The sequence below is a fragment of the Sparus aurata genome, chromosome 17, assembly GCF_900880675.1.
Source record: "Sparus aurata chromosome 17, fSpaAur1.1, whole genome shotgun sequence".
Lineage (NCBI taxonomy): Eukaryota > Metazoa > Chordata > Actinopteri > Spariformes > Sparidae > Sparus > Sparus aurata.
In genome coordinates this window covers 18062592-18090314 of record NC_044203.1, presented here as the reverse complement: position 1 = coordinate 18090314, position 27723 = coordinate 18062592, and the positions used below count along the sequence as shown (strand labels likewise).

Below are 27723 nucleotides of genomic sequence, written 5' to 3'. Positions count from 1 at the left end.
GGTTTATCAAATGCAATTCATTTAATTGTTTTTGCTTTTTTGATTATAGCTCAAGGTGTGAGTTCATACAAATTGTGCATCATGACATCAGGATCTTTTTGGGTTCCAATCTGATAACTTTCTTTCAAATGGAGTGATGGGTGTAGGGAGTGGAGAGCAGCATCCCTGTCATGCAGTTTTTCATTGTCACGGTGGGGAGCAGGATAATATAAAGGAATGCTCCTCCGCCCCCCCTTTCCCTCCCCAAATCAATGCAATGCAATGCCTGGTGGGTACTGAAGTCTTCTCCACACAAAGAGCAGACGTGCTCGCAGCGCCATCAGTGGAGCTGCAGCTCCCGCCGAGAACTACCGGTACCGAGATGCTCAGCTCGGGATGGTTTCCGGTAAGTGAGTGAAATGTTTGGACCGGGCAGTGGAAGAGGGGGAAAGTGTGAGGTGAGGAAATGACCGGGCTGCTATTTTTAAACTAATTTCAGAGGAGGAGGCGGAGGAGGAGTGAGTCAGGAGGAGACAGGTTTTGTGTGCCGGTATCCTGGGGGAGCAAATGTGTCCCAGGGGCTGAGTTTGGAGGGATATGTCTCCGCAGACAATACGCTGAGTTACGCTCCAACTTGGCAGACGCACAACAAGCCGGCATCGCGAGTAAACTGCACGTTTGCAATGCAGCATTGCGTGTAAACATCTCGGTTCCGTGCACACCCTGGGCGCCACAGGGAGATAGTTATTGTGCTGCTTCTGCTGCCGCCGGTCCACCACCCCAAACTCCATTTTCCACGGATCTCTGCGTCCGTTTACAACAAAGGATGCGTGTGATCTACGGGATGTAGATGGTGTGTGTCGATGTTTGCAGTCGGATGTCAGTCAGTGGGATGCGCCTGTACGGTCTGTATGCCGGGATCTTTTCCTTCCCCCCCATTACGGCTTATCGTGCTGTGGAAAAACACATTTATAGGCCTGTTAAAAAGCTGTCTGCAGGCATCAGAAAGGGGGTGCTGCTTGAATCGGAAAACTAATCAGTTAAGCACTTACAAAAAAAAAAATGGGGAAAAAAAGACAGGATTGCATAGGGCTTTAAAGACAGAAACCTGACCCCACTGCTTTAAAGTAATTAGCTCATTTAAAGGGTGGACAAAGATATGCGTCACGGCCTGTCTTCGTCTGCGTGTAAAGTAAGCTAAAATATCAGGAACCACAGAAAATCCACAGCTGACAAACCCCATCGTATCTGCCTTGTGTTCAAATTGGGTTTTTTTTCGTACAAAACGTCACAAAATACTTTCCCTGATACTGGGTTTATTTTGAAAGGCAGCACCGGAAGTGGTCGCTTCCGCTGTAGCTGCTTTGACCCGCTCGCGCCCGCTCATCAGCATCTTGAGTCGGCTGGCGCGAGATCCGCTCTCGGAGAAGGAGGCAGGTCGGGCTCCGCGAGCTCCTTCACGCCGGGAGTAACGGCCGGTTAGAAGTGATGCTCGTCGCACGGCAGACCGAGTCAACCTGTCAGGTAACTTACATCTCGCCTCGGGGAAGAAGACGTTTAAGTATTAGTCGGTGTAATGACGGCGCGAGAATGAGAAACGAGAGCTTCATTTAGGTCTAATTAGGACGGGCAAAGATGGAAGACGTGATACACTCGCTCCTGCATCTTTAAGCGGCGGTTAGTAGCCTAGCAAAGCCTTTTGTATTCTTTCCCCCCCATTTTTTAAGTCGTTTGCTGCATTATTTAACAAGCAGAGTGGATTTTCTCTCCCCTCAAGGACAGAAAAATAATTGGCATGACATGAAATATGTGACATAAGGAGCACGTAGTAATTTATTCAGAGCACAAGTGTCAATTTGAAGGAAACCAACTGATGGGAAGCAACTGTGCTCTCTCAACAGGCTTAAAAAAGTGTGATCTGTTAGAAATGACCGCTTTATTACTTTGTATATATCCAAACGAGCATTCACCAGTAAATCTGGCATATGCAGGGTAATATTAAAGCCAGTCAGATGCCCCTTCTCCCTCTTGAACCTGCATCTCCTCTCCTGTAGGGTGTCATCTGCCTGTGGTGTAATAGTTCCTGAGGTTAATGTGCTCCTCAGAGGAGAAAATGCTGCCTCATGGCTTGTGTTGTAGCTCTTCCCACTTCCCATTGGAGGCCCTCCCCCCACTTTAATGGCCCATTAAGAGGCAACCACTGTAGTTGAGCTGTCAGCTGGGCCTGATTGATTCTGTTAGACCGCAGATGAGACTGATGTGTGCCTGAGATTCCTCCGGAGCTCTCAGCTAAATTCTTCCCCTCCACCTCCTCCTTCGGACAAGGAGCAGATGTGGACATGTAAAACACAATGAACCGCGAAGATGCATGGTGGTAGCCTCGTGCAGTGCAGTCCTCACACAGGTGGAGGGAGGAAGAAAAGTTTAGCAAAGGCGAGGAGCATTTTGGGCTCCTTGTGAAAGTGGGCCACTGGTCCCTGTGGTGAGTGATGCTTTTTCTGGGGCAGGCTGGGTGATGACGCTCACCCAGCCCGGATTGGGAACAGACACCCTCGTCCATCCTCTTCGGAGAAGGGTGCAGAAACTGCTGCTGGGATACACACTGCAGAGAGGTCCATGCAGAGAGACTGCAGGTCTGACTATACTTTGCTTTTGTCTGATCTACACATCAATCACCGATATCTCTCTGGAGCAGGCCTGTAAGTATACTTCAGCCCAGCTGACTCCTGACCTGCTAGTATTAAAAGGAGTTATTCACCTTTTTGATAGAGTATAACCAGGAAGTGTAGAGTTGACGATTTTCCTCCACAGACTTGGCGGCTTTTGTACCCAAAACCCAAGCCCTGGAGTGAGAAGCGCACTGCTATTTAAAGACAGCATAACTGAGCCAGCTGCTGCCGTTTCTGCTCCCATCATAATTGAATCAGCGCTAGTAGAGTGCGCCAGTGAGGGTGTGTGCGCTCCATAGAAGATTATACAGTCCCGGCTTCGAGGCGGTCTGTAACGGCCACTTTCACATACCTGATTGGTGGCTTCTTTTCCTGGTGAGTGTGTTTGTGGGACTGAAGCTGGGAACAAAACGAAAATCCCAGCCAGTATCATCTGTGGTGAAGCTATCATCCGTGTGGAGGATGTGGGTTTGTAATGGGAGTTTTTAAACAAGAGTGTTCATCTGATTGTATAGAGCTGTAGACAAGATTATAGTACGAGCAGTGATTGATGAGGTGGGGAGGCAACTATTTAAGCTTCATTTGGGTGTTTATGTCATTATTTGGTTGTGTACGTAACATACCTTGTGATCTGTTCACTGTTAAGTGACTTGTGGCGGCTGTCAGAGCCGTCAGAGAAAAACGTCTTTCATGCCGGTGAGTGACAGAGTTCCTGCACTGTTTGGATGGACTCATCACTTTCATATTGATCTGTTGTGTACAGCATAGAGAGGGTTAACAACTCAAAAGGGAACTAGGCCATCGACATCCCTTTTTTGTGTGTTTTTTTTATTGGGCACAATTTGAGACTGGCTGCGAGCGTGACAGAAAACAGCAAGTGAAACAGCAATATTTGATGTTGGAATGTACCGCTCAAGCCAGTTTTTTTTTTCTTTCTTTTCTTGGATCGTCTGTGTTGTACTTGACATTCAGTGATGCGTGCAAGTGTTATGCATACATAACATATGAGGCTGTGGCTGAAACAGGGAAAATTCTGTGCTTGTAGCTCTACCCCCTCACTGCCTGAAATCCGCTCTTACTTTCAGACACCAAAGATATTTTCTCTTTCCCCGGATAGAGTGAAACGCTCACCACTCTGCTCGATTATTTTGAGTCATCCAGCCAAGGCTGTGGCACTGGGCGGGAGTGTAAAAAATTTCATCTCCGACCACGGATGCATCTGCCTCCTCGCAGTGGTGTTAGGGTTCTCCTCCAGTCTGTTTGTACGGCTCTACTATGAAAGCTTTTAGTCCCACTTCATGTGGTTTAAGGCCAGATTATTGGCCTCTTTGATGTCCAAATGTCATTACACAGGCTTCTTCTTTTGACAAGGAAGTTCACCTTTGAACCTGTCATTAAATTTGCCTGGAAGAGGAACAGAGAAGAATAGGAAATTACAGAATACTAGCGTATGGTTAGAAAACTATTTCTAAGTTTACACGTCTGATCTCAAAATGCCACACAGCATCGTGTGCCTCAGACAGAGCTTCACTTCTGACAGGACATTGATCATTGATTAATAGTCTTGTTTAAGGGCCTTTGGTGGCCTGGACACCATCACAAAGTCTAAAGGGGCCTTAGCTCTTATCTGATGTTGCGATTTTGTTAGAACAGTTATTTCTCTGAAATGTAAGACGATCTGGATCCCATGAGAGCACCAGAAGCGTTATTTTGAAATGAAATTCATCAGTATTGTTGAGCAAGGAACTGAAGGAATTTTTGTGGCCTTGTTTATGGTTAGAGTTTGGCTCATATGTACATTTTCACTGGTAGTTATAACCAGCATTTTTTTTCTCATGTTATTTTGTTTTTGTTTCACATGAAAGCAAATGTCTGTGCTTGTTTTTTCTCAGTTCCCACAAAGGATGTGGCTTTATAGTAAAGAATGAACAATTTGCAATGATGCTAGAGTTGGACTGCAACTAATGAGTATTTTCTATTAAAGTGTTTGTATAAGCGATTTAATATTTTTTTTAAAAGCCCTCTAAATAGTGTCCAGAGCCCAGGATGACATCTTGAATTAACAATGATATAAAGAAAGGCAGTTGCTTCTCACATTTAAGCTGTAACCAGAAATATTTGGGATTTTTGCTTCATAAACAACTTAAACTAAAATTCAATTAACAAAATTGTTGGCAGTTGGCTGCACAAACGTATTTAGTTTGTTATCATTTATGACAAAGAAGAGCATAAAATCTTCCGGTTTGAGATGCTGGAACCAGTAGCCAGACATTTTTGCTTAAAAAAATGACCAAAGTAACGATTCAGTTATCAAAATAGAGGTAGATTTGAGATCTGATTGTTACAGCTCTGTTTTTTTTGCACAACTAGAAATGGATAATTCGATGCTCTATTGTCTTTCCGTTCTTAAGTGCAATGCCAGTCTAGAAGTCATCCTTTTTTTACTGTTAATATTTACATAATGTACGAATATACAACCTGGGCAGGTAAGTAAAGCCTGCTCATTTTTCATTTATTATAGGGATGGAAATCGAGAAGCAGTTCTAGTTGAGAACCATTTCCAAAATGTCAAACAGGCTTAGCAGATTTTTTTCTTTGACTAAGAAAACCTGAATAAATAAAGAATACTGTATAAATATTCTCTCATTTCATCCACAGATAATGACTCGCAGGCGTTTGCTACAGCCACCTCGACTCGACAAAGTCCACGTTAAAAGCTGTTATATACCGGTGCTTTGGCACACCTGAGTCACGTGCATGCCTTGTTTTACACTGTTCACTCGCATGATAATAAAACTGTTACACTGATGCTAACAACCTGTGAATAACTACTACAGAAAACGTATCGGGAATCAATAGGTGAACAGATGAAGAATTTGACAGACAAGCAGATTCAGTATTTGCATTGGTAGAAATAAAATCATTTCAATTCCCATCCCTACTTTAAAAAGAAAGTTTTGTGTTCCAGTCTAAGAGTTGGACCTGGAAATTCAGATTCTAACAGCTTCTGTGTGATGATGTCAGGCTCAGTCTCCTCTCAACTCAGTTAAATCACAGTTTAAATGGTTTTCACCTGCTCTGCAATAAGTCTATCATGTCTTTTTCCAATCTTTTATATTACTTAAATTAATAGATTGTTTTTTGCTAGGTATGCCCAGTAAAATCATTTTATGTCATACATTAATTGTCCACTTCAGGTACTTGCAGGATTAGTTGTGGTTGTGAAGTGATGCACTTGGCCAACAAAAGTGTTGAATTACGTTACTGAAGTGTTAGATGACAGCGTTTTGACTTTTTACTCGTGAATAGTTTGAACAATGCCCACTTGGATCCAAAGGTCTGAGTGTATGCCAGGAAACTGTTCTCCCACGAGATTTTAACACCACAATCACTGTGACGTAACAGAAATGGAATCACGCTTCAGTCATCCAGTTTTTGGGATTACTGTAGCATCATGTCTTTTTTTAGATGACCACAGTAGTGTAATGCTGTCATTCATCTACTTAAAGTTTCACCCAACTTTGTGTACCACCAAACACTGAGCTTCGACATTATGTGCTATGTGTGTTTTTTAAGGGCTTTTGTTGTTTTCTGTGCTTCACACTTTGTCCTTCATTTAAACACAAAATCGCTTACATTGTCACACATTCACTTTTCTGTGTCTTCTTCCACACTTGCACACATCTTTTTTTTGTCTGACTTTTTTGGTAATCTCAAAGAACATCACTGTTCAGAGGGCTATATTCCTATAGTATTCATGATTTTTTTTTTTCCATTGTAACTATTGCTACCCATTAAAACATCGTATATTTGTAGTGATCCGTAATTATTGTTGAAACGGATAACTTTCACAACCCCTAATGTTTCAAAGTGGTACTATTGCCACACCGCAGTTTCCTTAGAGTCACAACTACCAACAAGCCTGACTGGATGTCCTTCATTTCCCCAGGAGATTTCGTGCCCACTGGCAGGCAAAATAGCAGGGTGAAAGTGAGGTTTAAAGGGAACCAATCTAAAAGCAGATGGTGTCATAATTCTATAGCCATTACATTGGGCGATCAACATTTAATTTGTAATTTTAATTTAAACTGATTAATTTACTTACATTATCTTTCTCCTACTCAGTTGTCCTCACCAAAACTCAAGAAGTAGCCTAGTTTAGACTGCAAACATGACACATCACGTGTATTTTGTTTTAACATCCAACTGTTTCAGCCATAAGCAATGAACAGCCTGGTTTTACAAACTTGCTTACAGACGATAATGGCCTTAATGTCAACAACTGGATTTCATATTTCTGATTATCTACTTTTCTTCATCAATATAAAGAAAGAACAGAGAGGAATCTAGCAAAATAGGTTGAAAAACATGGCGGCTTTGAAAAAAACCTTCCTTTTTTTTGGGAGGTTGATGTCATCTTCATGCTTTGGGCTTTCAGACATTACACCTTGTGTTTTGCTCTATCCACCTTAAGACATCAAAATGTGCATTACACTTCATATCAAGTGTAATGGTGTCTGACTTCTTAGGTACTTGCGTGTTTGAATACGTTGATTTTATTTGTAGTGATAACACAAGCTCCTTCACTGTTCTCTATTTATGACTAACTATGATCAAATCCTCTTTGTCTCTCTTTTTCAGAGGGGTTAAGATGGGTGGAGCTGCCGTCCTAAGCATGCTGGAGACCTGAAGTAATACTGCTTAACTGCTGCTGAGGACCACATACACCCCCACCCATGACTTTCTATAGTGTATGTCTATGTCTTTTTATATTAAAAGAAACCCACAATTAGTGATGCTGGGGTTATATTTACATGTTAATGTCATGTACAGTCTAAAATTGCAAAAGTAAAAATGAAATAGAAATAAAGCTTCAAGATTTTTTTTAGAGGGTAATGAAAAAACACAGTTTGGGATTTTAGTCATTTCTAAAGGCAGTGCTGACAAAAAAAATGATAATCTTCCAAAACATGTCCATAAATAATGATCAATATGCTTTTTTACATATGAGATTTCTTAAGCTCAATAAAAGTAATGACATATGGTTTGATTTTAAGTTTGGCTTGAAAGTGGTCAGGGATGATCAGATGCTTTGGATACTTTTCTGCTGAAAAGATGCCTTCGGGCTGTAAAAGAATTTTAATGGAGGCTTTTAAGACAAAATGTCTCATGAATCTAAGACCACAGTGTTGATGTTTCTTTGAGCATCGTTTGCTGAAAAAAGTTTGAGTGAAATCTGTTTCTTGTTCTACACTGGAGTCAACTTATTGGTCTCAACTCACTTCTTAAACTGGTGTTGATGCTCAAACTGTTGTTTTTCAGGAACCGTTGATTGGTGTGCCTCAAACTCTGTAATGGAAAATCGTGGTGAGTACCAAGTCGGTCGTTGTGGTTTGTTAAGTGCAGTGTTAATGCTGTGGAAAGAGCTGTAGATCCACTGTGTTTATGGAGTCTGTCTAGCCTCTGCGTTTTATGAGCCACTCAGGACTTCAGCTGTACATCTTATCAACCTAAGGGCCTGATCCACGATTGGTTTCCCCACCAAAAGCAGGGTTTTCCCTGGTCAGCAAAGGTCTGTGTGTTATGTGTGTTTGCGCGCTGTGTTACCAAAGATATGGTTCTGTGTTTATCCATTGTCAGTGTTTAAAATTACTTTAGTTTGACCCAGACCTGCAGCCCTTGGCTGCTGTGTCAACCCCCATTTACCATCTTTGTTCACCTCTCCAGCTGTCCTATGAATAAAGCTAAATGGCCAGGACAAAAAAGGTTTAAAAAAACGAAAAGGGTGCATAAAGGGGATAATTGCTTTCAAACATTCGTATGGCAACACTGACCCTTCAGTCTCTTGGAAACCCAGCAGCTGTACAGGAAAAAGGAAGTGATAACCTTGATGAAGTGCACTGCTGGTATTTGGTCAAGTGTCACCTGTAGCTCATACTTAGCCACTTCCCCTTTGTAAGACCAAAAACAACAGTCACTAGTGATTGTTTAGGGTATGTACACTGAACATTTTTAACTATTACTCAAGGCTTCCTGTAGCTACTTCAAAATAAAAGTACACATAGAACTATCATCACTCCAATACTTCAACATCGATTCAAGTTCAGTAGCTAAAGCTCTGGGTCTAATTTGTTTAATCCATTCAAACAAACCTAGCTAATGATTATTTTCATTATTGATTATATGCTGCGTATTTCCACAATAAATCATTTGCTAGGTATGCTAGGTAAAATCATTAAGTATAAGGTATTTTCCTAAATGCTGTCTTCATACCAACATTTAGTGTCTCTCTCCGGTCCTCACTCTGTGTGATGCTGTCGTTCAGATGATCTTTCTTTAACTTGCTTTTTCAATAAGCTCCACCTCTATATAGACAGGTGGTATTCATAGAATGTATGAATCATATGTCAAGACATTTAACGAAGATACATATTTCTGTGATGAATGATACTTAGTGTAGTGACACAGAGCTTTACAGCACCATGCGTAGGGCATGCTCAATACTCTTCCCATGTTGGACGGGGCCGTGTGTGTACCTGCCTCAGTCTGTGTGCCTGCTGAAGTGGCCTGGCCCAGTCTGTTATCCAGGTCAGGCCAACAGGTTCTGGGCTCATGCGGATTGGCTCAGCTCTCTCTGGAAGCCGGCCCGTTGTGGAAGGCTGTATGTGGGGCACAGGGAGAGAAAAGGAACGCTGCTGAAAACACTAGCTCTCCATCTTTAGAAACAGCCCGAGATGCAGCCAAACGCTCAGAAAACTCTGATCTGTCTGGGCATAATGACACAGCTCAATGCTCTGGATTCCTCTGAGGAGCAGTTGGACAAGGTTTTCTGAAGACACACAAGACTCAAAAGAAATCAAAGCGCTAATTCAGGGGGTCCAGTCCGCACTTCTTTTTTTTCGTGTGTACAGAAACTGGTCCTTTTTCTTTGCTTCTCTGCCTCTCTATATTCAAGCCCTAGACAGGGCAGCTCTCCTTGGCAAACATGTTTCAAAGTCATGCAAATGCCTCCAAGACTGTTCAAATTGTGATAAGAGACTTGGAGATGTGCATACAATGGTGTCTGAAAGAATTAAGAGAGGTGAGCAGCATGATAAGTGCTCTCTGAACGAGCGTAGTAATAGCTTTATATTAGCGTGCATGGACCACTTCTTCCTATTTGTCGGATGGACTTGTGATCTTTCATTCCTCCTTTAACATGTTTGGTGTCATCGAGCAGCTGTAATTGTGCTGATTCTTGTCTGTTGTTCGTACTGGAATGATGGGAGGGAACAGCATGCAGACACACTTGACCTTTCCACAGCTCCCACAAAAAGTCTGTGATCTTATTTAACATTTCTCCTAAATGAGGGCATTGATTGAAATTGCTCCAGTTTTCTCTCAGCTCCATCCTTCACATCCAGACTAAATTAAGGTTTTTGTTTGTCAGGTTAGATGTATTACTAATTTAGGAATGGCTTATACAGACGCTGTCTATATCTCTTGTCTTCTGTTCTCTTTGTCATCTCAGTGCTAGCAAGGCGAGTAAATACTGACACCAGTGTGTTAAGCAGAGAAATGCTTTTAGGCAACACAGTGTGGTCTGAGCTCTGAGGTTTTGAGATCATGCAAGTCCTTTTTCTCTTGAGCCACTGCAGCACATAGCATATATTACATTTGTATAATTATGGAATGCACACATTGCACTGCATGCCACAGCACACGCATCAAATTGAAAACATAACTCGTCCTTCTCCCAGGAATGGCAGGCATCTTTCAGTGAATGCTGACCTGTGCTGTGAGCCAAGGAGGGAGGGTCAGTGAGCAAGGGGGAGAGGGAGTCCAACTCCTGCAGGGAGGGAAGGTCTTAAGGAGATTGTGAGAGGGAGGGACGGGGGAAGGACTGAAGTGAAAGGCGTAGAGGAAGGGTAGACGAGAGAAACACAGGGAAGAAGAAAAGACCTGAGACAGGGGAGACCAGGGGCCAAGAAGGAGGAAGGCAGGTGCAGCTGCTGATCTGTCCAAGGTTGTGTGCGCGTTTCTGGGTGCAGGACAGGTAGAGGCCCCTCAGGGGCTGGATCATGGGACAGAGCCTTCGTGTGGAGACCCCATCTCAGGACCCACAACAACAAAACAATGGCGGTGAGTTTCAAGACTCACTCATGCTCTGAGTGTATACTTTTCACGGTTGTGCATTCCTCTGTCATACACGGCATGAAATCAGTTTACTATTCCGTAGTTCTTTAATGAATGAAAGCCTAGAGGAGAGATGGAGGTTGGAGATTGTATAATCAACTTTGCACAGTCTCGTCTTCCCCCCCCCCCCCCCCCCCCCCCACTTTCACCAACACAAGGAATGTTAAATCATTGGGATCACGTGGATGAATCTCAGCTGTGTTTTTTACACACTCATGCTTGTGTTGCGCACTTGTTTTCTCATGTGACAGTAACTTGCTCAGTTAAATTGGATTGGACATTTTTATATAATGATTGTTTGAAAATTGTGAGATTGTGAGGTTTTATATCATTTTTGAAAGCCTATTTTTTGGTATGTGCAGTATTGAATCTTTTCATATCGCAGTGTAAAGCTGCAGAGAAGGCTCATCTTTAATTATAGATTTTAAACTTCAGATTGACAAAGCATCATAAAAGTGACTTCATCTGACAGAATTCTGTCCCCAAACAGCATGATTTAATGGTAATTATTCAACTTTTAAAAGGTGGAATGATTTTAGGGAACAGAAGATTCCACTAGAAGCAATCACAGTGATTATAAGCTCCTTGTGCTGTCAATTAAGTAGATTAAGATTGACAATCTGGTCTGGCATGGGTAATTGTTATATTGAGGTTAGAGGTATTTCCCAACCATTGCACCCCCCTGTAAAGGGGTTCTTATGTAAATGATCAGGAACACTTGGCTTGCAGTTCGGCTAAAGGCCAGGTACTTTTTAAAACAACAATCTCCTTTAACCACATGCTCACCTGACCGGGCCTGCCATGACTCAATGAATCATGAGGTTAGAGGGAAATCTGGCCTCTCTGGGAGATGTGAGAGAGTGGTAGGTGTGGCTTAAGGATAGGGGTACGTCAGAGGAACAGACACACAGTGTCACCCACCCCCATGTTTCCTGACTGGTATGCCTTATCTTGGCAGAGCTGCTGATTACTGAGCATGACTAGAAGGATTGTGGTTCTGGCCTTGTTCTGAATGGAAATATGTTTTGTATGATCAAGATGCTTTCACCGTCAAAATATGAATTAGTTTCACTGGTGTCGCTGTGTTATACGTTCCAGCACTGTTTTTCTATGAGCAGTACAGTGGACTGTTATTGAGTGTGAGGGGAAGAGGTTGTCTTTGTTCTCGGTCACAGAATCAGGGCGGAGTGCCGTTTCCTCCCTGTGTTTCCAAGCTGCCCCCCTCCCTTCATAACTCCTGTACTTTTGCTCTTTGTAGCTCTTTCTGTACCCTTTACTCCCATTCCCAGACTCAGTCAGTCACACACAGCTGTAGTGCCAACACACAACAGACCTCTTCGCACTACAGTTGAAACAATGACATTTTGGAGTTTTCTCTGTATCTGCGAAGAATCATTTTCAGTGGATCCACAGTTCTCTTGAATGTGATAATTGAGTTGGATGTACTTTACTTTTTTTGTCTTTTTTGTGTCAGTGGATTGAAACATTTTATAATTGCTGGCAAGTGTACAAGTCTCCTAAGGATACGTTCAATCATTGTTTTGATGCCTGCTGCATGGGCTGAGTCCTGTGCCATCGTCATCTCTGCAGTGCTTTGGAGTGTGCAGGCCTGGCAGAGGCAGCTCTTATCCTGCTTCACTGGCTTCAGCTGAGCCACTGTGTCGGGGCTCGTCTGACAGAGCAGTCTGCTGCTGTGTGAGAACCTCAGTTCTGGTTCACAGGGAAGCTGCCTTAAGCAATGCTTAATCTGGATGTTATGGCAGCTGGTCTGAATCCTCAGATTTCTACCTCGCCAAGATAAGCTGGATTTCCATGGTGCGGACATGTCCCTTGAACCCGAACCCTTTCTGCTGTAGTTTTGAACGGCTCTCTGCAACTTCACTTCTGGCATTTTCTAATTGGATACATACAGGACGGTTGATTGTGGGGTTTCTGAATGCACCCTGCTTCCCCATGGCATGCTGTTTCAAATCCCGCCGCCATGGAAGCTGGACGCTTAACACCCCTCTTCCAGGTAGACGAGTGCCTATTTATTTATTTTTTTCTTTTGTCAGTCACAACTTAAACTTCAGAAAATGACAGCAAAAGCTAATTTTTGAATTGGCAGAAGTGCATACACTTTTACAGTTCTGATTTGAGCTGTTTCGTAGGTTTTACTGACGGTCAGGCTTTTAAACACTGTGTAAGCATTCAGTTCAAATTTTACCCCGCCAGCAGCATTGAGGTAGCTTTGTGGAGTAGCGGTTAAAGACTCTGTCCTTCAGCTGCAAAAATGGGTTTGAATCCTGTGTCAGCAACCATCCGCCTTGCTAAAATGTCCCTTAGCAAGATACTGAAACCCTGCCAGTTCCAGGGGCGCTGGTCCATAACTAACTCTGACGTCCCCTGCTGTGTGTGTCAAATGAGGACTCACTTTCCACCCAGGAATGATTTTATTATTATTATGTTTCTGTGTTCTTTATTGGACTGCTGAATACACCAAATCATTATTGTAGGTATTGTATGAGAGGATATTGTTGTGGGAATCAGACTGCGAGGCGTTATTGTCGCCGAGACATCCTGTGTGTGCATGAGACTGGATGTTTTAAATCGGACCCTATTCTCTCTCCACTGGTAAATATTATGTCTGCTGTACAGAGTAGCTGCAGCCTTGAAGCAGCTAATGTTCGAAACTCTTTCTGAGCTCAGTACCCTGTCAGTTGTCAATCATGGAACCCCGAATATGTAACATGACAGCAGAATGCCATTTAATGGAGCACTTTAAGCCTTAATGGCATCTGGCAATGATCGCTGTTCTTTGAGACGTTTCACTTCTTGATTGTTTGCTGTATGTGTTCGTCATGACTGACTTTTTTCTACTACTTCTGCTACTGTATGACTGCATCCATGTGTGAGCTGCTCTCCTCTATAGAGGCAGTGAGGGCTGAAAGGCTGATAAGGCGCTAGTCTCCATCCAGCCAAGGAATGTGAGCACTTGACGGCGAGAAATCCTGGCCCAACGCCAACATCAGACCTCTTCTGTTAACTGTGGATATGTGGAGGAGTCCATGAGCTCTCAGCATCACCCTGCCAAGGCACACTCAGTCCCCGAGAACTAACAGCTAAAGATAATAACAGCCATAATGAGCATGGCCCTCTCTGTAAAGGCAGCAGATGAGCTCAGTTAGAACCGAAAAGATCCTAGCTGATCTTCCATGCTTCTATGTCTCGTTTGCCAGATCTCTCTGAAAAACTGTTGGATTTATATTTTATTACTGCTTTTATTGTAGATGATGAAGCTGAGCAGCACCACAGCACAATGGTGGGAGAGGGGGGCAGCACAGGGGACAGCACCCCAAAGCGTAAGGGCAAGTTCTCAACCCTTGGCAAGATCTTCAAGCCATGGAAGTGGCGGAAGAAGAAAAGCAGCGAGAAGTTCAAGGAAACTTCAGAAGGTTTGTGATGTGAAGTCATTGTGTTCGCAGCGTGAGTGAACCTCCCTCTTTCTTCGCTGGTCATATCAGTAAAAATCAGCTTTCATCAAAATTCCTCAATGCATGTGTTCCTGCCTGAATGTTTTCATGTTTTCAGCGCACCTATAGTAAGACAATAGGCTGCTATCAAAATATCCTGTTGACTGAGGAGCTCTAAACGGCAGTCTTTGTATTCCGGACCATGAGGTCATGCGCTGAAGTGAACGACTACACTGCAATATTTCTTCCTTGTGGAGATCTACAACAAGAAAGCTCAGTGTGTAACGTAAATCCTGTTTATTGACGGCAGAACTGGAGAGAAAGATGTCGACGAGGCGTACGCGGCAGGAGCTCATAGAACAAGGAGTACTGAAGGAGGTCCCGGACAACGGTAAGAGTGCTTCTGTGATTCATCTGATCTCTCTCTTCACAGCGTTGTCTGTATCTGACAGCAGCAGCCCTGAGGCTATCACACCCACACAGATAGTACAGTTAAGTCATCAGTACATTATGGCAGAAACACTGTCTTTCTAACCAGCAGGTATCTGAGACATATTTTTAAAAAAGCAAATTGACTTTCACCTTGCTGTTTTTTCCAAAGTAATGCAACGTCTGTTTAAAATGGCATGCCACTCTCCAGAGCTGAGGAAAAGTGGAGCGAATTGTACCCTGCAGCAAAATAGCTTTGAGAGAGGGGTGTGTGCAAGCGTAATGCAGGCCCCGCTGTTGCAGAAGCCCATTTATTAAACCTACAGCTGCTCCTTCATCACACCAACAAACACACACACTGTCTATGGGGCTTGGGGTAGGTGCACATTATAGCTTTACCATGGAACAGGGCTGCAACTAAACATTTTTATCATTGATTAATCTGATTGGTTTGTTATTTCTCAGTCTATAAAATGTTAGAAAACAGTGAAAAATGCCTATCAGAATAAGTCACAAAGGTTGGCTTCAATGGACTCGTTCTGTCTGGCCAAGAATTCAAAGCCAACAAGTTCATAATTAACCAAAGAAAAGCAGCAAATCATCACACTGAGCAGCTAGATTTGCATATTTGCTTGATCAATGACCTTAAAGAGTACCTACTTTTTTAATCATTTTCACTTCACTTCTGTTTTATTATATCTAGTTTCAAGAGGGAGGGAACAATGAACTACAATTTCCAACAAAGACAGAAACATTTTGAATAATTTAGATTGAATAAATATTTAGTTCTTAGTTTCCTGCTAGTGTACTTGCTTGATGAGTCAGTGTTGGATCTTATCACTTTTAGGCGTGATGGTTGAAAATTCACGAAGGTCTTTTCAACTTTTTAGATTCAGATCCAGATACACAAAAGCAGGCCTATGTGAAGAATGGCCACACTCTGCCAGTGAGTGCTGGGGTCGGAGGAGGCGGAGGAGTCATCTGTGGTAGCAGGAGCCCGTGCAACCAGGGCAAACTCCCCTTAGAGTCGGACTTTAGGATGAACCCTGCTTGGCTTCCCCAGCCGGATGATCGCAGGGTCCGATCTCCCGCTAACGGAGACCGCCGGGGAGCTCCGGGTTCCAGGGGCACAGGACTTCATGAAGATGGGTGGAGAGGGGCAGGGATGGGTTCACGTGCACACATTGAGGGCGATTGGAAGCCTAACATGGTCTGGCAGGGACAGATCCACAGCCAGATGGAGGAGGGCAGACGCGGGGTCCGACTTCACCCTGAGGATGGGCAGAAGAGGCCCGGGCTGCAGAAGGCCCCATCGGAGGACGGCAGGAGGAGTCGGCCTGCGGAAACTGACTGGAAGCCCACACTCCCTCGACATGCATCTGCAGAGGAGGGAAGGGCCCGCAGAGGTGAGTCATCCCCCAGTATATATCCCCCTGTCAGCTGAGATTCATCCACCAAAACCTGTCATCATAATATCCCTGCTGAGTTTTCCTCACTGTGAGAAAGTCAAAGATGAGGTGAATATTTTAAAATTTGACCTCCTTCATACACGTTTAAAGATTCTTCAGTCCATGTATTTTTTCCATCTTTCTGTCACTTCCCTGCTTATGTGCTGTCCTCCCAGATATAGACAGGCTCCTGTCGGCTCCCAGGGGCCCTGCTCCAGCTACGCTTCTTATTCAGGAACATGAGGGAATAACTCGTCCTCTCTTCTCCTCTCCTAATTAACGTGGCACGATCACTATACCCATTATTGCCCTTTAACGCTAACACTGTCAGCTCAGTGATAATTGGTGAAGAGCACAGCTAATTGATTTTACTCAGACATTACACTTTGAGAAATAATGGTGTTTTTGGCTGTTTTTAGATCGCACTTGTCCAGTTATCACTTATCTGACACAAGAAGATTTTTTTTTGACTTCACTGCCATTGTAAAGTATGACGGTGAGATGAGCGGAAAACTTGATGATCCACTTGTGGAACTTGGGCTACAACAACAGATTTTAAAATATATTGCATGTATATATTGAAAAGGCAGTACAGACCTAATATTGTTCTTTCTATTGAGGTGAACAAAAATGTTCTCGCATTCCACTTTGTGTGTCCCTTCTCGTCTCTTTTCTCCGTCTCACCTTGTGTTTTCCTTTTTTCTTCTCTCTCTGATGCTGCTTTTCTCTATCTCTCCCACTCTCTTTCTATCTTTATCACATCTCCTGCTTTCTGTCCTCCTTTCCTTTCTCTCTCCCTCTCCTCTCTGCTCTTCATGCTCACTTCCTCCTTTTCTTTGGATTGTTTCCTCTTTGGTTGTATGACGGCACAGTGATAGAAGCTCATCTGTAAATAAATAACCCTGAACTTCTGAGCTGTAGCTTTGAGGAATGGCGTGGGAGCAGCAGCGCGGGGGGGCTTCTTTAGGGATGCGGTGGGGTGACAGAGGGGGAGGTTGGTTTTTGGTGGTAATTGCAACCGCCTACTCTGTTTATCTTCACAGCTGATCCCTAGATAATGCAATTCTCAAACAAGTGCTATGGCAGAGAGTGCTTTGAGTGGTTGAGCAGCAGAAAATGGCTCATTGCCAAGTCCCTGAACTGAAACATTTATAACCATGTAAAGGGTATTTCATAATGATATATCACTAATTCAATAATAAGAAAATATGAAGGATATTGTGTGTGCTTTTATTATATAATAGATCCTCATGATGCTGTGTTTGTTTTTTTCTTATATAGAGTCAGAAAGCCATTATGTCCCTGACCCAGAAGCCCTTCGGGACTCCCTGCGTGAACCTCTGCCGCCTAAACAGTCAGGTGTCATGCCTCCAAAATGGCTCATGAGCTCCACCCCTGAACCTGGCAGCAAGGGTGCACCTCGCACCCCGTCCAACCACCCCACGACCCAGTACTCCTCTCCCTCCGGCCCTTCGGCGTCCAAACCCGTCCGGTCCGTCTCCTCTGCGGGAGCATCCACTCAGCAGTCATCTGTAGCCCCAACCTCCACCTCTCAGGGCACCAAGCAGCCCCCTCTGCCCCCACCAAAGCCTGTGAACAGGGGCAATACCACCATGCTGGGTAAGTTCTGTTGAATGAGTGGCTTGCTTCTGTTAACAGGTGATGGAGGGTATCGCCGTGGTCACGTGCCCACATCAGCAGTCACAAATGAGCATTATGAACACTCAGATGTGTGCTCAGTTAGCATGTCATTTTCCCACTGGCGATTACAATATGTACATTTATGAGTCGGTGAACAACTGATGGCAAAGAGAAGTCTTCAACAGAGCTAGCTACACACTCACACAAAAACACACTTGTATACACACACCCTGGTAATGATGTTATCTGAACAGCTTGAGCAGCTTTTCCCCAGCTAATTACTTATTACGCCTGGACTATTTTAGCTGCAACTTTTCCCCAGCATTTTACACTCTGAAGATAACAGGGACTCTTGTGGCTGTCGGAAGCAGCGTAGTGGTTGTTGTTGTTTACTGTGGGCTTATCTCATCTGGGACCTTGCCTTAATTCCCACTCGGGAAAGGCCGTCTACTTTGATTCACTTTTATTTTGTCAGCAGATCTGATGATTGTTGGTACCTTGTGTGCACTTCCTGTCATGCCTTCAGTTGCATCTGTATGATTAAATTATTCAGGCTCTTTAAACTCACAAATATCTGTGAAGGGTTTTTTCCCTTACATGTTTATCAGCCATGTCATCAGATAGTCAGGTGACTAATCAAATGGGAGAAGGGAAATATTACAAGATGTCCTGTTGGTTTTCCCTTGAGGTTTTGTTGGTTCTCATTAGTGGCAGATAGAATATAATATTGTGAACAAGATTAAAAGTTACTAAACATTTAAAAGAATTGTTAAACATTTTGGGCAATACAAACATTTGCTTCTCTGCTTAGAGTTTGATGAAAAAATTAATACCACTGATATCTCTTCATTAAATATAAAGCTACATCCTGGAGACAGTTAGTTAAGCTGGGCTTCAGTTTTAAATGCTTTAAACTAGCGAGAAACGAGTAATGAAGTGTTGATAAGAGCTATTACACAGACTTTTCTGGCTTTGGACTATTGCTGATTGATGCATTGACAACCAGCATGGGAACATTTGGCCTATCAGATGGATTCCTTGATGCCTTGCATTGACACTGTTTTACCAATCAGATGAAGCCCTATCTAGCTGTCAGCTGCCCTCAGAATAATTGGTGTCAATTTGCCTCATACCATGCATGCCTACTTTGGACAGAGCCAGTTTAGCTGTTTTCCTCTGCTCTCAGTTGTTAGGCTATGTTAAGCTAACTTGTCCCTAGTTGTAGCTTTACATTTAACATAACAGACATGTATGTGGTATCGGTCTTCTCCTCAAACTCTGATAAAAATAAGTGTGTTCCCCACAATATAGAACTATTAGTTTGAGAAGGAAAAGAAGACTATGGTTGAGTTTTTTTCAATTGAGGGACAGAATGATTAGCATTTAGCTAGCAGACTCCATCTCAACAACAGACAACATCAACCAGCATGTACCTGCATTCATTAAACACTCTAGCTGAAGGCCTCCATCTCCTCCCTGTTAGTCTCCGCCCTGCAGGGGGGAGAGAACGCTCAGCTTCCGCTCTACTGGTCCTGTTGGAAGCGAGAATGCGACTATGATGTCTACCTGTCCCTGCCCGTCTACCTGTGCCGGCGGGCCGGAGGCCTGCGCTCAGGTAAAAGGCCCCCTGGTACCTCTGTGGCCAGGGTGCCCATGTGTGGAATGTCCCCCTTTAGAGTCTGCGTTCTTCATCGTGTCGCGTACTTTCCAGCTGCCAACATATTTCCCCCAAATGCCTTTAACTTGACTGGCACTGATTGCTTTTCTTTGGATATGGTGTATAAAAGCCGCATGCACGTAATGAGCTGAAAATGTATGTGCTGCCGGGTGCTTTGTATGTGTGAGAGAACACTTCTGTGTGAATGAGCAGTTGAATGTTTTTAATGCTATACTCTTGTTTGGCATGTGAATGAGGGAGAGCCTTCAGCAGGTTCCAGCTGTGGCCTGCAATGCATCAAGTTAATTTTATAGTGCTAATCCACTCAGCTTCTGCTACACTGGGGTGGATGTGACTGGATGGTTGAATGGAGGGGCGAGAGGGCTCTAACATAAGGGCTTCATATAATTTAGAGAGGAAGATGTAATCCAGATCAGTCTGCATGTCTTGAGACTGACTACACTGACCTGTTATTACGCCTCAGTAGCACGGCTATGGCTTTTTACATTGGTGTGGCTTAAAAGCTGTTTCACAGAGTTCAGGATTATAACAAATATACAAATGTGCACGCAAATAATTGGAGGGTTTGCATTTGAGTCTTTCGTTTAGGAGCTCTTTGCATTTTAAGCACAGTTTGACGGAGGGTTAGAGTTTGGCTTTGTTGAGCATGTAGGCTGTGTGTATCTTCTTCGTCTCTGTGACCTGGGGCACATGCTGCACACTGGTTTGTTAGGGCAGTGTGGGCATCCATGTTGACACGATCATGTGATGTGACACACTGTTTCTACACAATAATGCTCAGCCAGACATGTAATCCCAGTATTTATAATCGTTCATGTGTATTCTGTCATGTTGGGTACGTCACTCATGTAGAGCTGCTGCATGTGCGCTCATGTCACAGTGGCAAATTAGATAGAAAAATAAAACGCTTGCTAGCAGCTCACGCAGAGGCCTAAGATACAGCTCTTTGCTTTATGATTGGATGTATTAACTGTGTTTTTCATTTGCAGGTGATTTCAACCAAGCCACCGGTGGTACCAGTCTTGTGCCAGCCAAGCCCTCGCCACCCATGCCTCCTAAGAGGACGACCCCCGTCACCAAACGCAACACAGAGGACTCCTCTGGTTCAAGCCATCTCATCAGCCCCTCCCCGCTTTCTCTGGAGGACCACAGCAGCCTCCCCATGGGCTTCCAGCTACCTCTCCCTCCTCCTTCCCCTCCCCTGCCAACACACATACCACCCTCTCCTCCCCGCCAGCACATATATACCCATCACCTCCACCATCAGCACTCCTACCCCCACCCACTGCCCCAACCCATACCAATGCTGTTTGACCCACCAAGTCCGACCAATGAGTCTCCTCAGCGGCCTGCTCCTGTCCCGCTGCATATCATGATCCAGAGAGCCCTGTCCAGTCCCGGCCCGGCTCAGCCGCACCCAGACGGGTTACAGCGGGCGCACACGCTGCTTTTCGAAACCCCTCCAGAGTACCAAAGTGATCGTGGGCGCCCACTTCCTGTCAGCATCCAACCCCTCAAATTGTGAGTTTCTTGATACATCATTTTGGAAAATCTTGTATAAAAAAAGCTTATCTATCAAGACAAAACCACAAATCAGTACCAGAGAAAAAAGGTAACTAACAGACTTTCTGCAGTATCTCTACCTCCATTAAATCCAGCTTTGTATGTGACCATGAGCAGCAGTGTTGGGTGTAACGCGTAACATAGTAAAGTAATGTGATTACAGTAACGCGTTACTGTGATCACATTACTTTATTCAGTAACGAGTAGTGTAAGGCATAACTGTTCTGAATGTAGTAATCACATTACAGTTCGCCAAGCTCGTTCCTTACGTTAAATTGCTAGTCGCATGCATCACACACAACGGGCTGGGGGGGCGGAGGCCGGGGGCTGTCAGTAATGGAACAGTGATTGATTGGGGTTTTGCACGAGGTAACTTTCACCATCACCGATTGGTTGGTCGCCACCCGCAAGGGGAGATGGGATAACAATGGCAGCATCAACAACACAAGCGGAACATGCTGCTGCATGCGACTTGTCTGAAGACCCCCCGCTGCATGAAGCCACTTTTGACAGTTGGAGATACAAACATTACTTTGAATGTGTTGAACGTAAGGAAAATAACTTGACTGTAATGTGCACACTTTGTCTGTGTTGGAAACTTCTCTCCACCGCTGCTAACACTACCTCAAATTAAATGAAGCACCTACAGAGACAGCACGCACACACACAAAGATTGTTGCTAAGGAACCGTAGAGCAACATGAATGTAACAAGTAATGTAACTAGTAATGTAACTAATTACTTTCTTCAGGGAGTAATCATGTAATGTAAGGCATTACTATTTTTAAGAGTAATGTGTAATATATTACTTTTTTGAGTAACAAGCCCCAACACTGATGAGCAGCCACTACATCCATTTCTTAAACCTTGCATACTTTATACTTGAGCCATTTTAGATCTCATGCAAATCTTCCCCTAATCATTACAAAGTCTGGTGTAGCGAGAACAGTAAATATGTTTTGTTGAAGGTTTTGTTGAGTACATACATTGAAATTGGTAAAACTAACATTTTGGTTTTGTCTTGCTACTTCTAAATTCTTTAAGTAGACGCAATAGATGTTTTTATAATATCCAGAATTCTCATGAATAAATGTACATATTTCTCTTCCCATTAGATCTGAAGATGACTACTCAGAGGAGGAAGAAGACGAGGATGAAGATGATGAGGAGGAGGATGCGTATGATGGGGAGATCCCCCAGCCAGAGCTGGAGCCTCGGAGTCGCAGATGCTTGGTCGGAGATGCCGGTGTTTGTGTCATCCCAGGGGGAAACAGCAGTGAGGAAGAGGATGAAAATGAGGAGGATGAGGATGAGGAAGTAGAGCATGACATGCATGGGGAGGACAGTGACTCGGACGGCCCTGTACTTTATAAAGAAGAAGACTCGGATGAAGATGAAGAGGATGAGCCGCCACCCAGTAAGATTAACATGTGATTTGTGTCAAGACTTTTGAATTGTTTTTGTGCTCCTTCACACCTGAACACATCTCTGCTTGGCTTGAATCCAGGCGCCCTGGCCAGCAGGGTCAAGAGGAAGGACACGTTGGCCCTGAAGCTGAGCTGCCGTCCCTGTGCCCCAGACAGGGACAGGTTTGTTCAGGACAGGAGCAGCAGAGATGACCAGCCTCCAGGACAGACCGGCCTCACCTGGCAGAGCAGGGAGCAGTGGGAGGCAATCCGCACACAGATCGGCACTGCACTGACAAGGTAAAGGGCAACATCATACCTTTGTGCAAGTTATTCATTTCTTTTGTATCCCTTAAACTGACAATAGTGAATGTGCATTTTCTGAAGAAATCAGGAGTGCATTTCTTAGATCTTTGTCCTACTTATTGCCTGAATGACAAAGTGATGAAACTGTGTAAAAATAGTCCTACTCTTCTTTTTTTCCCTACTTCAGGCGACTTAGCCAGAGACCCACTGCTGAGGAGCTTGAGCAAAGAAACATCCTTCAGCGTAAGTATCAAGTCTTTCTTTCCTTTTCACCTTTGTTATCCTTTAATGAAGCTTTTACTGCCTTCTCTATAAAATGAAGGATTCTGTTATGAGCCTGCTAATCCTTAACTTGTCTGGACTTAATGTTTGTGGGCTTTTGCTTACTTTGGATTGACAACTTGTCTATGAATTATCTTGCATATGTAAATAAACACATACATTTAAATAAACACACATACATTATAACGTTCTTGAGTCAGGTCTCTAAACTTTCCAAGAGAATAACATGTTATATCTGTAGTTACAGCAAGAATTGACATGAAAAAACAGTTTGAAACTCAGATTAACACTTAGATGCCTAATTTTAGAAACTGCTTTTACCTTTGGTGCACTTCAAGTCTGGCTTTCATGCAGCATCTAAATGCAGTTCTATTGTTGTTGTTGGTTTTTTTGTTCGTTCCATTTCTGTTTTCAGCCAAAAACCAGGCTGACAGACAAGCTGAGGTCAGAGAGATCAAGCGGCGGCTGACCAGGAAGGTGAGGCAACACATCCCCAACAGACATCCAAGTGTCGAATTATGTATTTGCTGGATATAAAAATGACATAAAAACTCTCTTTTGATTGTAGCTGAGTCAGAGACCCACAGTCGCAGAACTACAGGCAAGGAAAATCCTGCGGTTCCACGAGTATGTGGAAGTCACAGATGCCCAGGACTATGATCGAAGAGCAGACAAGCCGTGGACCAAGCTGACTCCTGCTGACAAGGTTCTCACTCAGTTTGCCAGCACTTAAAATGCACCCAACAGATCTCTCTGCAGTGGATTGTGTTTCACATAATGTTAGTCTTAAGCGTTAAGTTACACCTTTACTTTTAAGTGCACATTCAACTGATGATGTCGTTCCTGTTGATTCATCCAGGCAGCCATCCGGAAGGAGCTCAATGATTATAAGAGCACTGAAATGGAGGTTCATGAAGAGAGCAGAATCTACACAAGGTATACTTTTTATCAACTGGACCTTGACATTATAATCCTTCGTTTTCAGTCCTGGTTGACTTGGCGACACCCGTGGTTACCATGGTGATAGCGAGTGGATTTAATACTACAGCAAATACTGTATGCAGCTTCTTTGTAGAGGTACAACAGAAGAAAATTACTCTTGTTCTGTAGAGGCATTTCAGACAAAGTCACTGAAAATAACATCATGTTTCCTCTGATTGCTTCATAATAAAAGTCACCCCATGTATCACCTGAAGACTGTTCGTATGACACAGCTGTTGGGTTTGCATAAGCAGTACTTTGATACAGTCCTGATACAGTGTTAGTTCAGTGAACAGTAAACAGAGAAGCTGATAGCATTGAGATGACATTAAAAACAGGATCATAGAAATGCATCCTTTTCTGTGAATCTTCCATCCAGCATTAGAATGGCAGACCCTGCCGCAAATAATAAAAACTTGTGATGGATTGTTCATGAAGCAGCCCAAATAACAGACTGATCAGTTTACATATTCGTTAGAATCTATCCAGAAATGTCTCACTTTGGTAATGACATTAAGACTCGGTATAAAAGTAAAGTAAAACCTTAGCCATATGTAATAGTATTTGATGTTTTTGTTGTTTTCTCAATCATAATGTAAAAATATGTTAATCTGTTTCCTTATATTCTGTTTTTTGATGGATTATGAAAAAAAACTGTGTTACTGAATGAGCTGTTTGGGGGCTCTTATTGCTGAGCTTAACCAAATGATCTGAATCACTAAACAGAGCCGGTATTCCAATCAAATGATGGCTATCTTATACAGACCTAATTACAGATTGTACATATATTGCATGGCTACTGCTGAAAAAAGATCTGACCATAAATGGCTTGTTTGATTTCATGTAAATTTTCTGACTTTGTCTGTTCAAGGCTCATGAGATCTCTTTGTTTCCTTTAGGTTTCATCGGCCTTAGCCTTTCCCCTCTTCACGGATAATAAAGCACTTGAGATCTCTCTGTGGCAAGACGCTGCTCCCTATGCAGACAGATTGCCCTTTTTACGTTTCCTGAATGTAATGTACAGATTATCAGGGAAAACCTGGAACTGACTCAAAATGAATGCTTCTCGCTTGCTCTCCATCGCCCTCCCACTGCATTGCTTTCACTTAACTGAGGTGGTGGTGGTGGCTGAGGACCAGATGCAGTATTTCTCCCGGACAACAGGGGGAACCACGTGCCAAGAAGTGGAGAAGTGACAGAGGACCTACAGGGCTTACTCTCAGTCTGCTGTTATGTGGTACCCCTCAGGGACTTGGATCTAGTTACAACCTTTAATGCGGCCTCATTCTGTGTTGCCTTTTTTCTTCTTTACTGTATATGGAAAAGCTAATTCATCTTGTTAATGTAATAACATACAATAATAATAGTAATAATAATGATGAAGACTTCTAATACTCCACACAGTAATAATAGATAATAGAGACAAACAGGAAAGCAGGCTGGAGGATGAAGACTGGGAGATTCTGTTATAGGACTGGACATCTCTGGGATATTGTGTATGTTTTATATAAATTGTGTACAGACTGCTATTGTTATACCTTAGAATGAAACTTGGAAAGATCTAATTACAAAATATTCTGTAATGCACAAGATATTTTATATTGTAATTTTGATCACATGAGTAGTGACAGCTTATATTTGAGCCTTTTTTTTTTTATATTTGGCTTGCCTGTATTTATGGTTGTGATGTGAGGTGGCCATTTAAGCGTCAATCCTAGATATAGAAAAAGGTGCTGGTCAGGAGGCTGTTGGTGTTTTTATGTGTGCCAACATACCCAATGCCTAAAGGAATATAGGATACTGGTTTTCATATCACTGATATTCTGCAATCCACTGCATGAGCCTACACAGAATCCGACGCCACTGGATCTGGTTAATCTCTCTTCATTTATACTTTTTTTATGAGTTTTTGTACTTCCCTTTAAAGATCAAACATGCAATGCATTCTGTAGCCATTTTGAATAAGGTCATGCTACTAGCATCCGTACTAAGAGTAAAAATGTAAGTTGCTGTGATTGTAGATCAGGGAATTCTCCAAAAAATCAGAAAATGTATAAACGGTGAACAGGGAGTCATTTTGGCCGGAACCTTTTGAAACTGCAGAAGTGTTTTATCTTGTATCGTCGTCTGGCCAGTAGCTTACAGGGTTCTCTATGCTGTGTACAGGTTGATCATAGGTTTAACTGATGCTTGTGTATATCTTGTCTTCCTTTCATTTGAAAAGAACATTTTAAATATAAAAGTATTATAGGTTGCTATTTTTTTAAGCACAGAATATTAGTTGACGATTTAATGCTACAAAGAATGGGAATATGAAAGTGTACCTTTTCTGTAAAACTGTTCATTTTTAATTGAATGTGGAATTGTATGGATTGACAGTTTTCTTTGTAAATGTAAATAGTCACATCTGGATCTAATTAAACACCTTACAATTCCTTGAACCCTCTGTGCTTTTTAATCAATAAACCTCTCCTACCTATTGATGGTTTAGAAATGAAAATATAAATGTGTGTCAGAGACAGTTTTGCTAGAAACGTCACTATATTGGTGAATTAAATAAGTGTACATTGGAGCCCTGCAGTGTCTCAACATTTAAATTGGGGCCTCTTAAGTAAGAATATGGGGCTACAGTGACACCTGGTGGCACGATACAGTCTGAAGTAAGCTAAACAGTTCTGAATACATCATGCACTATATTTTGTGAACAAAGGCTATGAAGTGATGAGGTGATGATGTAAAGTTAGAGTCCTTTTACAGCTCTGTATCCACTTTCAAAGGAGTTCACAGATAAACCCGAAAACCTGCACAGACTCCCGATTGTATAAAAACGAAAAATTACCAGAAGTTAGGCAGGCAAAAGGCTCCGCATCTAAAACGTTCCCGCTATGAATCTTGTTCTCTTTATACATTCATGGTATGATGCCGTGCGGAGGGCAGAATAAAACCTGTAGCAGATGCACATGTCTATCTTTTCAGTAATGTTCAAGTTTTTTCAGAGATGAGTTTTTTTCTGACAGTTTAATGTTAATAGTAAGTTTGCTATTTATGTTCTAAAACTAAATGTTACTTTTTGTTTTTGTGAGTGCATTTAGCGTGTCTGTTCAGAACATGGTGGCTTATGTTATGTTGGTAATTGTAATTTTTGTGCTGGTTTATAGTTTAACCATTAGTGAGGTAGCTGTTACATTTCCTGACACCAGCTGTTTTATCCCCCGCGCCTGTTGAAACACACCCTGCTGGACGAAAGCCAGACTGAAATTGTTCAAAGAGGTTGTAGCGAGACAGATGGGTGTGTAGTTGAGCTGCAACAGTTCTTTCAAGTATTTTGGAGATAAATGGCAAGTTTGAGATGGGACAAAAGTTGTTCAAATCATTCAGATCTGCACCAGGTTTCTTGATAGTTGGAGTAATTGCAGCAGTCTTTAGTAATGATGAAACAACACCAGAAGTCAGTGAGGAAGGATTTATGTCAGTTATGAGAGAGCACAAAGCAGGCAGGCAGCTCTTTACCAGGTAGGTAGGCAGGGGGTCTAACTGGCAGGTGGATGATTTAGATTTAAGGATGAGTCCGGTTATTTCAAAGACAGCTGGCAGTTTGAAGCTAGCAAGTAGGGAGCTGATGGAGAATGTGGGCAGAGAGTGCAGAGAGGGTGTAGAGTTATTTGAAGCAGCCAATGTCTGGTGGATGTTTTCAATTTTGGCATTGAAGAGTGGT

At 43.0% G+C, this 27723-nt stretch overlaps 1 protein-coding gene across 11 annotated transcripts; it reads left to right on the top strand.

The window, feature by feature from the left end:
- Positions 1-289: 289 nt before the first annotated feature.
- phactr4b (phosphatase and actin regulator 4b) lies at positions 290-26449 on the top strand. Of its 11 annotated transcripts, none has more exons than XM_030393750.1 (16): positions 290-385; positions 7290-7399; positions 7971-8015; positions 14093-14257; positions 14586-14666; positions 15595-16110; positions 17434-17772; positions 19277-19408; positions 20461-20992; positions 22149-22450; positions 22541-22739; positions 22933-22988; positions 23443-23504; positions 23596-23733; positions 23887-23963; positions 24908-26449. In XM_030393750.1, the coding sequence occupies exons 3-16, from the start codon at positions 8003-8005 to the stop codon at positions 24921-24923; spliced, it is 2628 nt and encodes an 875-aa protein (XP_030249610.1). In that variant the 5' UTR covers positions 290-385; positions 7290-7399; positions 7971-8002; the 3' UTR covers positions 24924-26449. The 11 variants fall into 11 exon arrangements, with proteins under 11 accessions (XP_030249610.1, XP_030249608.1, XP_030249609.1 ...); XM_030393748.1 differs by having other exon boundaries at positions 347-437; XM_030393749.1 differs by lacking the exon at positions 290-385 and adding an exon at positions 474-884.
- Positions 26450-27723: the final 1274 nt, after the last annotated feature.

What these genes read in the sequence shown, in the direction of transcription:
- phactr4b (XM_030393742.1), top strand. Translation starts at nt 12,636, where the DNA reads ATGGTGCGGACATGTCCCTTGAACCCGAACCCTTTCTGCTGTAGTTTT. An exon ending in GGAGGGAAGGGCCCGCAGAG is followed by an intron (nt 16,111 to 17,433) that starts GTGAGTCATCCC and finishes TTTCTTATATAG; the next exon opens with AGTCAGAAAGCCATTATGTC. An exon ending in GGCCGGAGGCCTGCGCTCAG is followed by an intron (nt 19,409 to 20,460) that starts GTAAAAGGCCCC and finishes TTTCATTTGCAG; the next exon opens with GTGATTTCAACCAAGCCACC.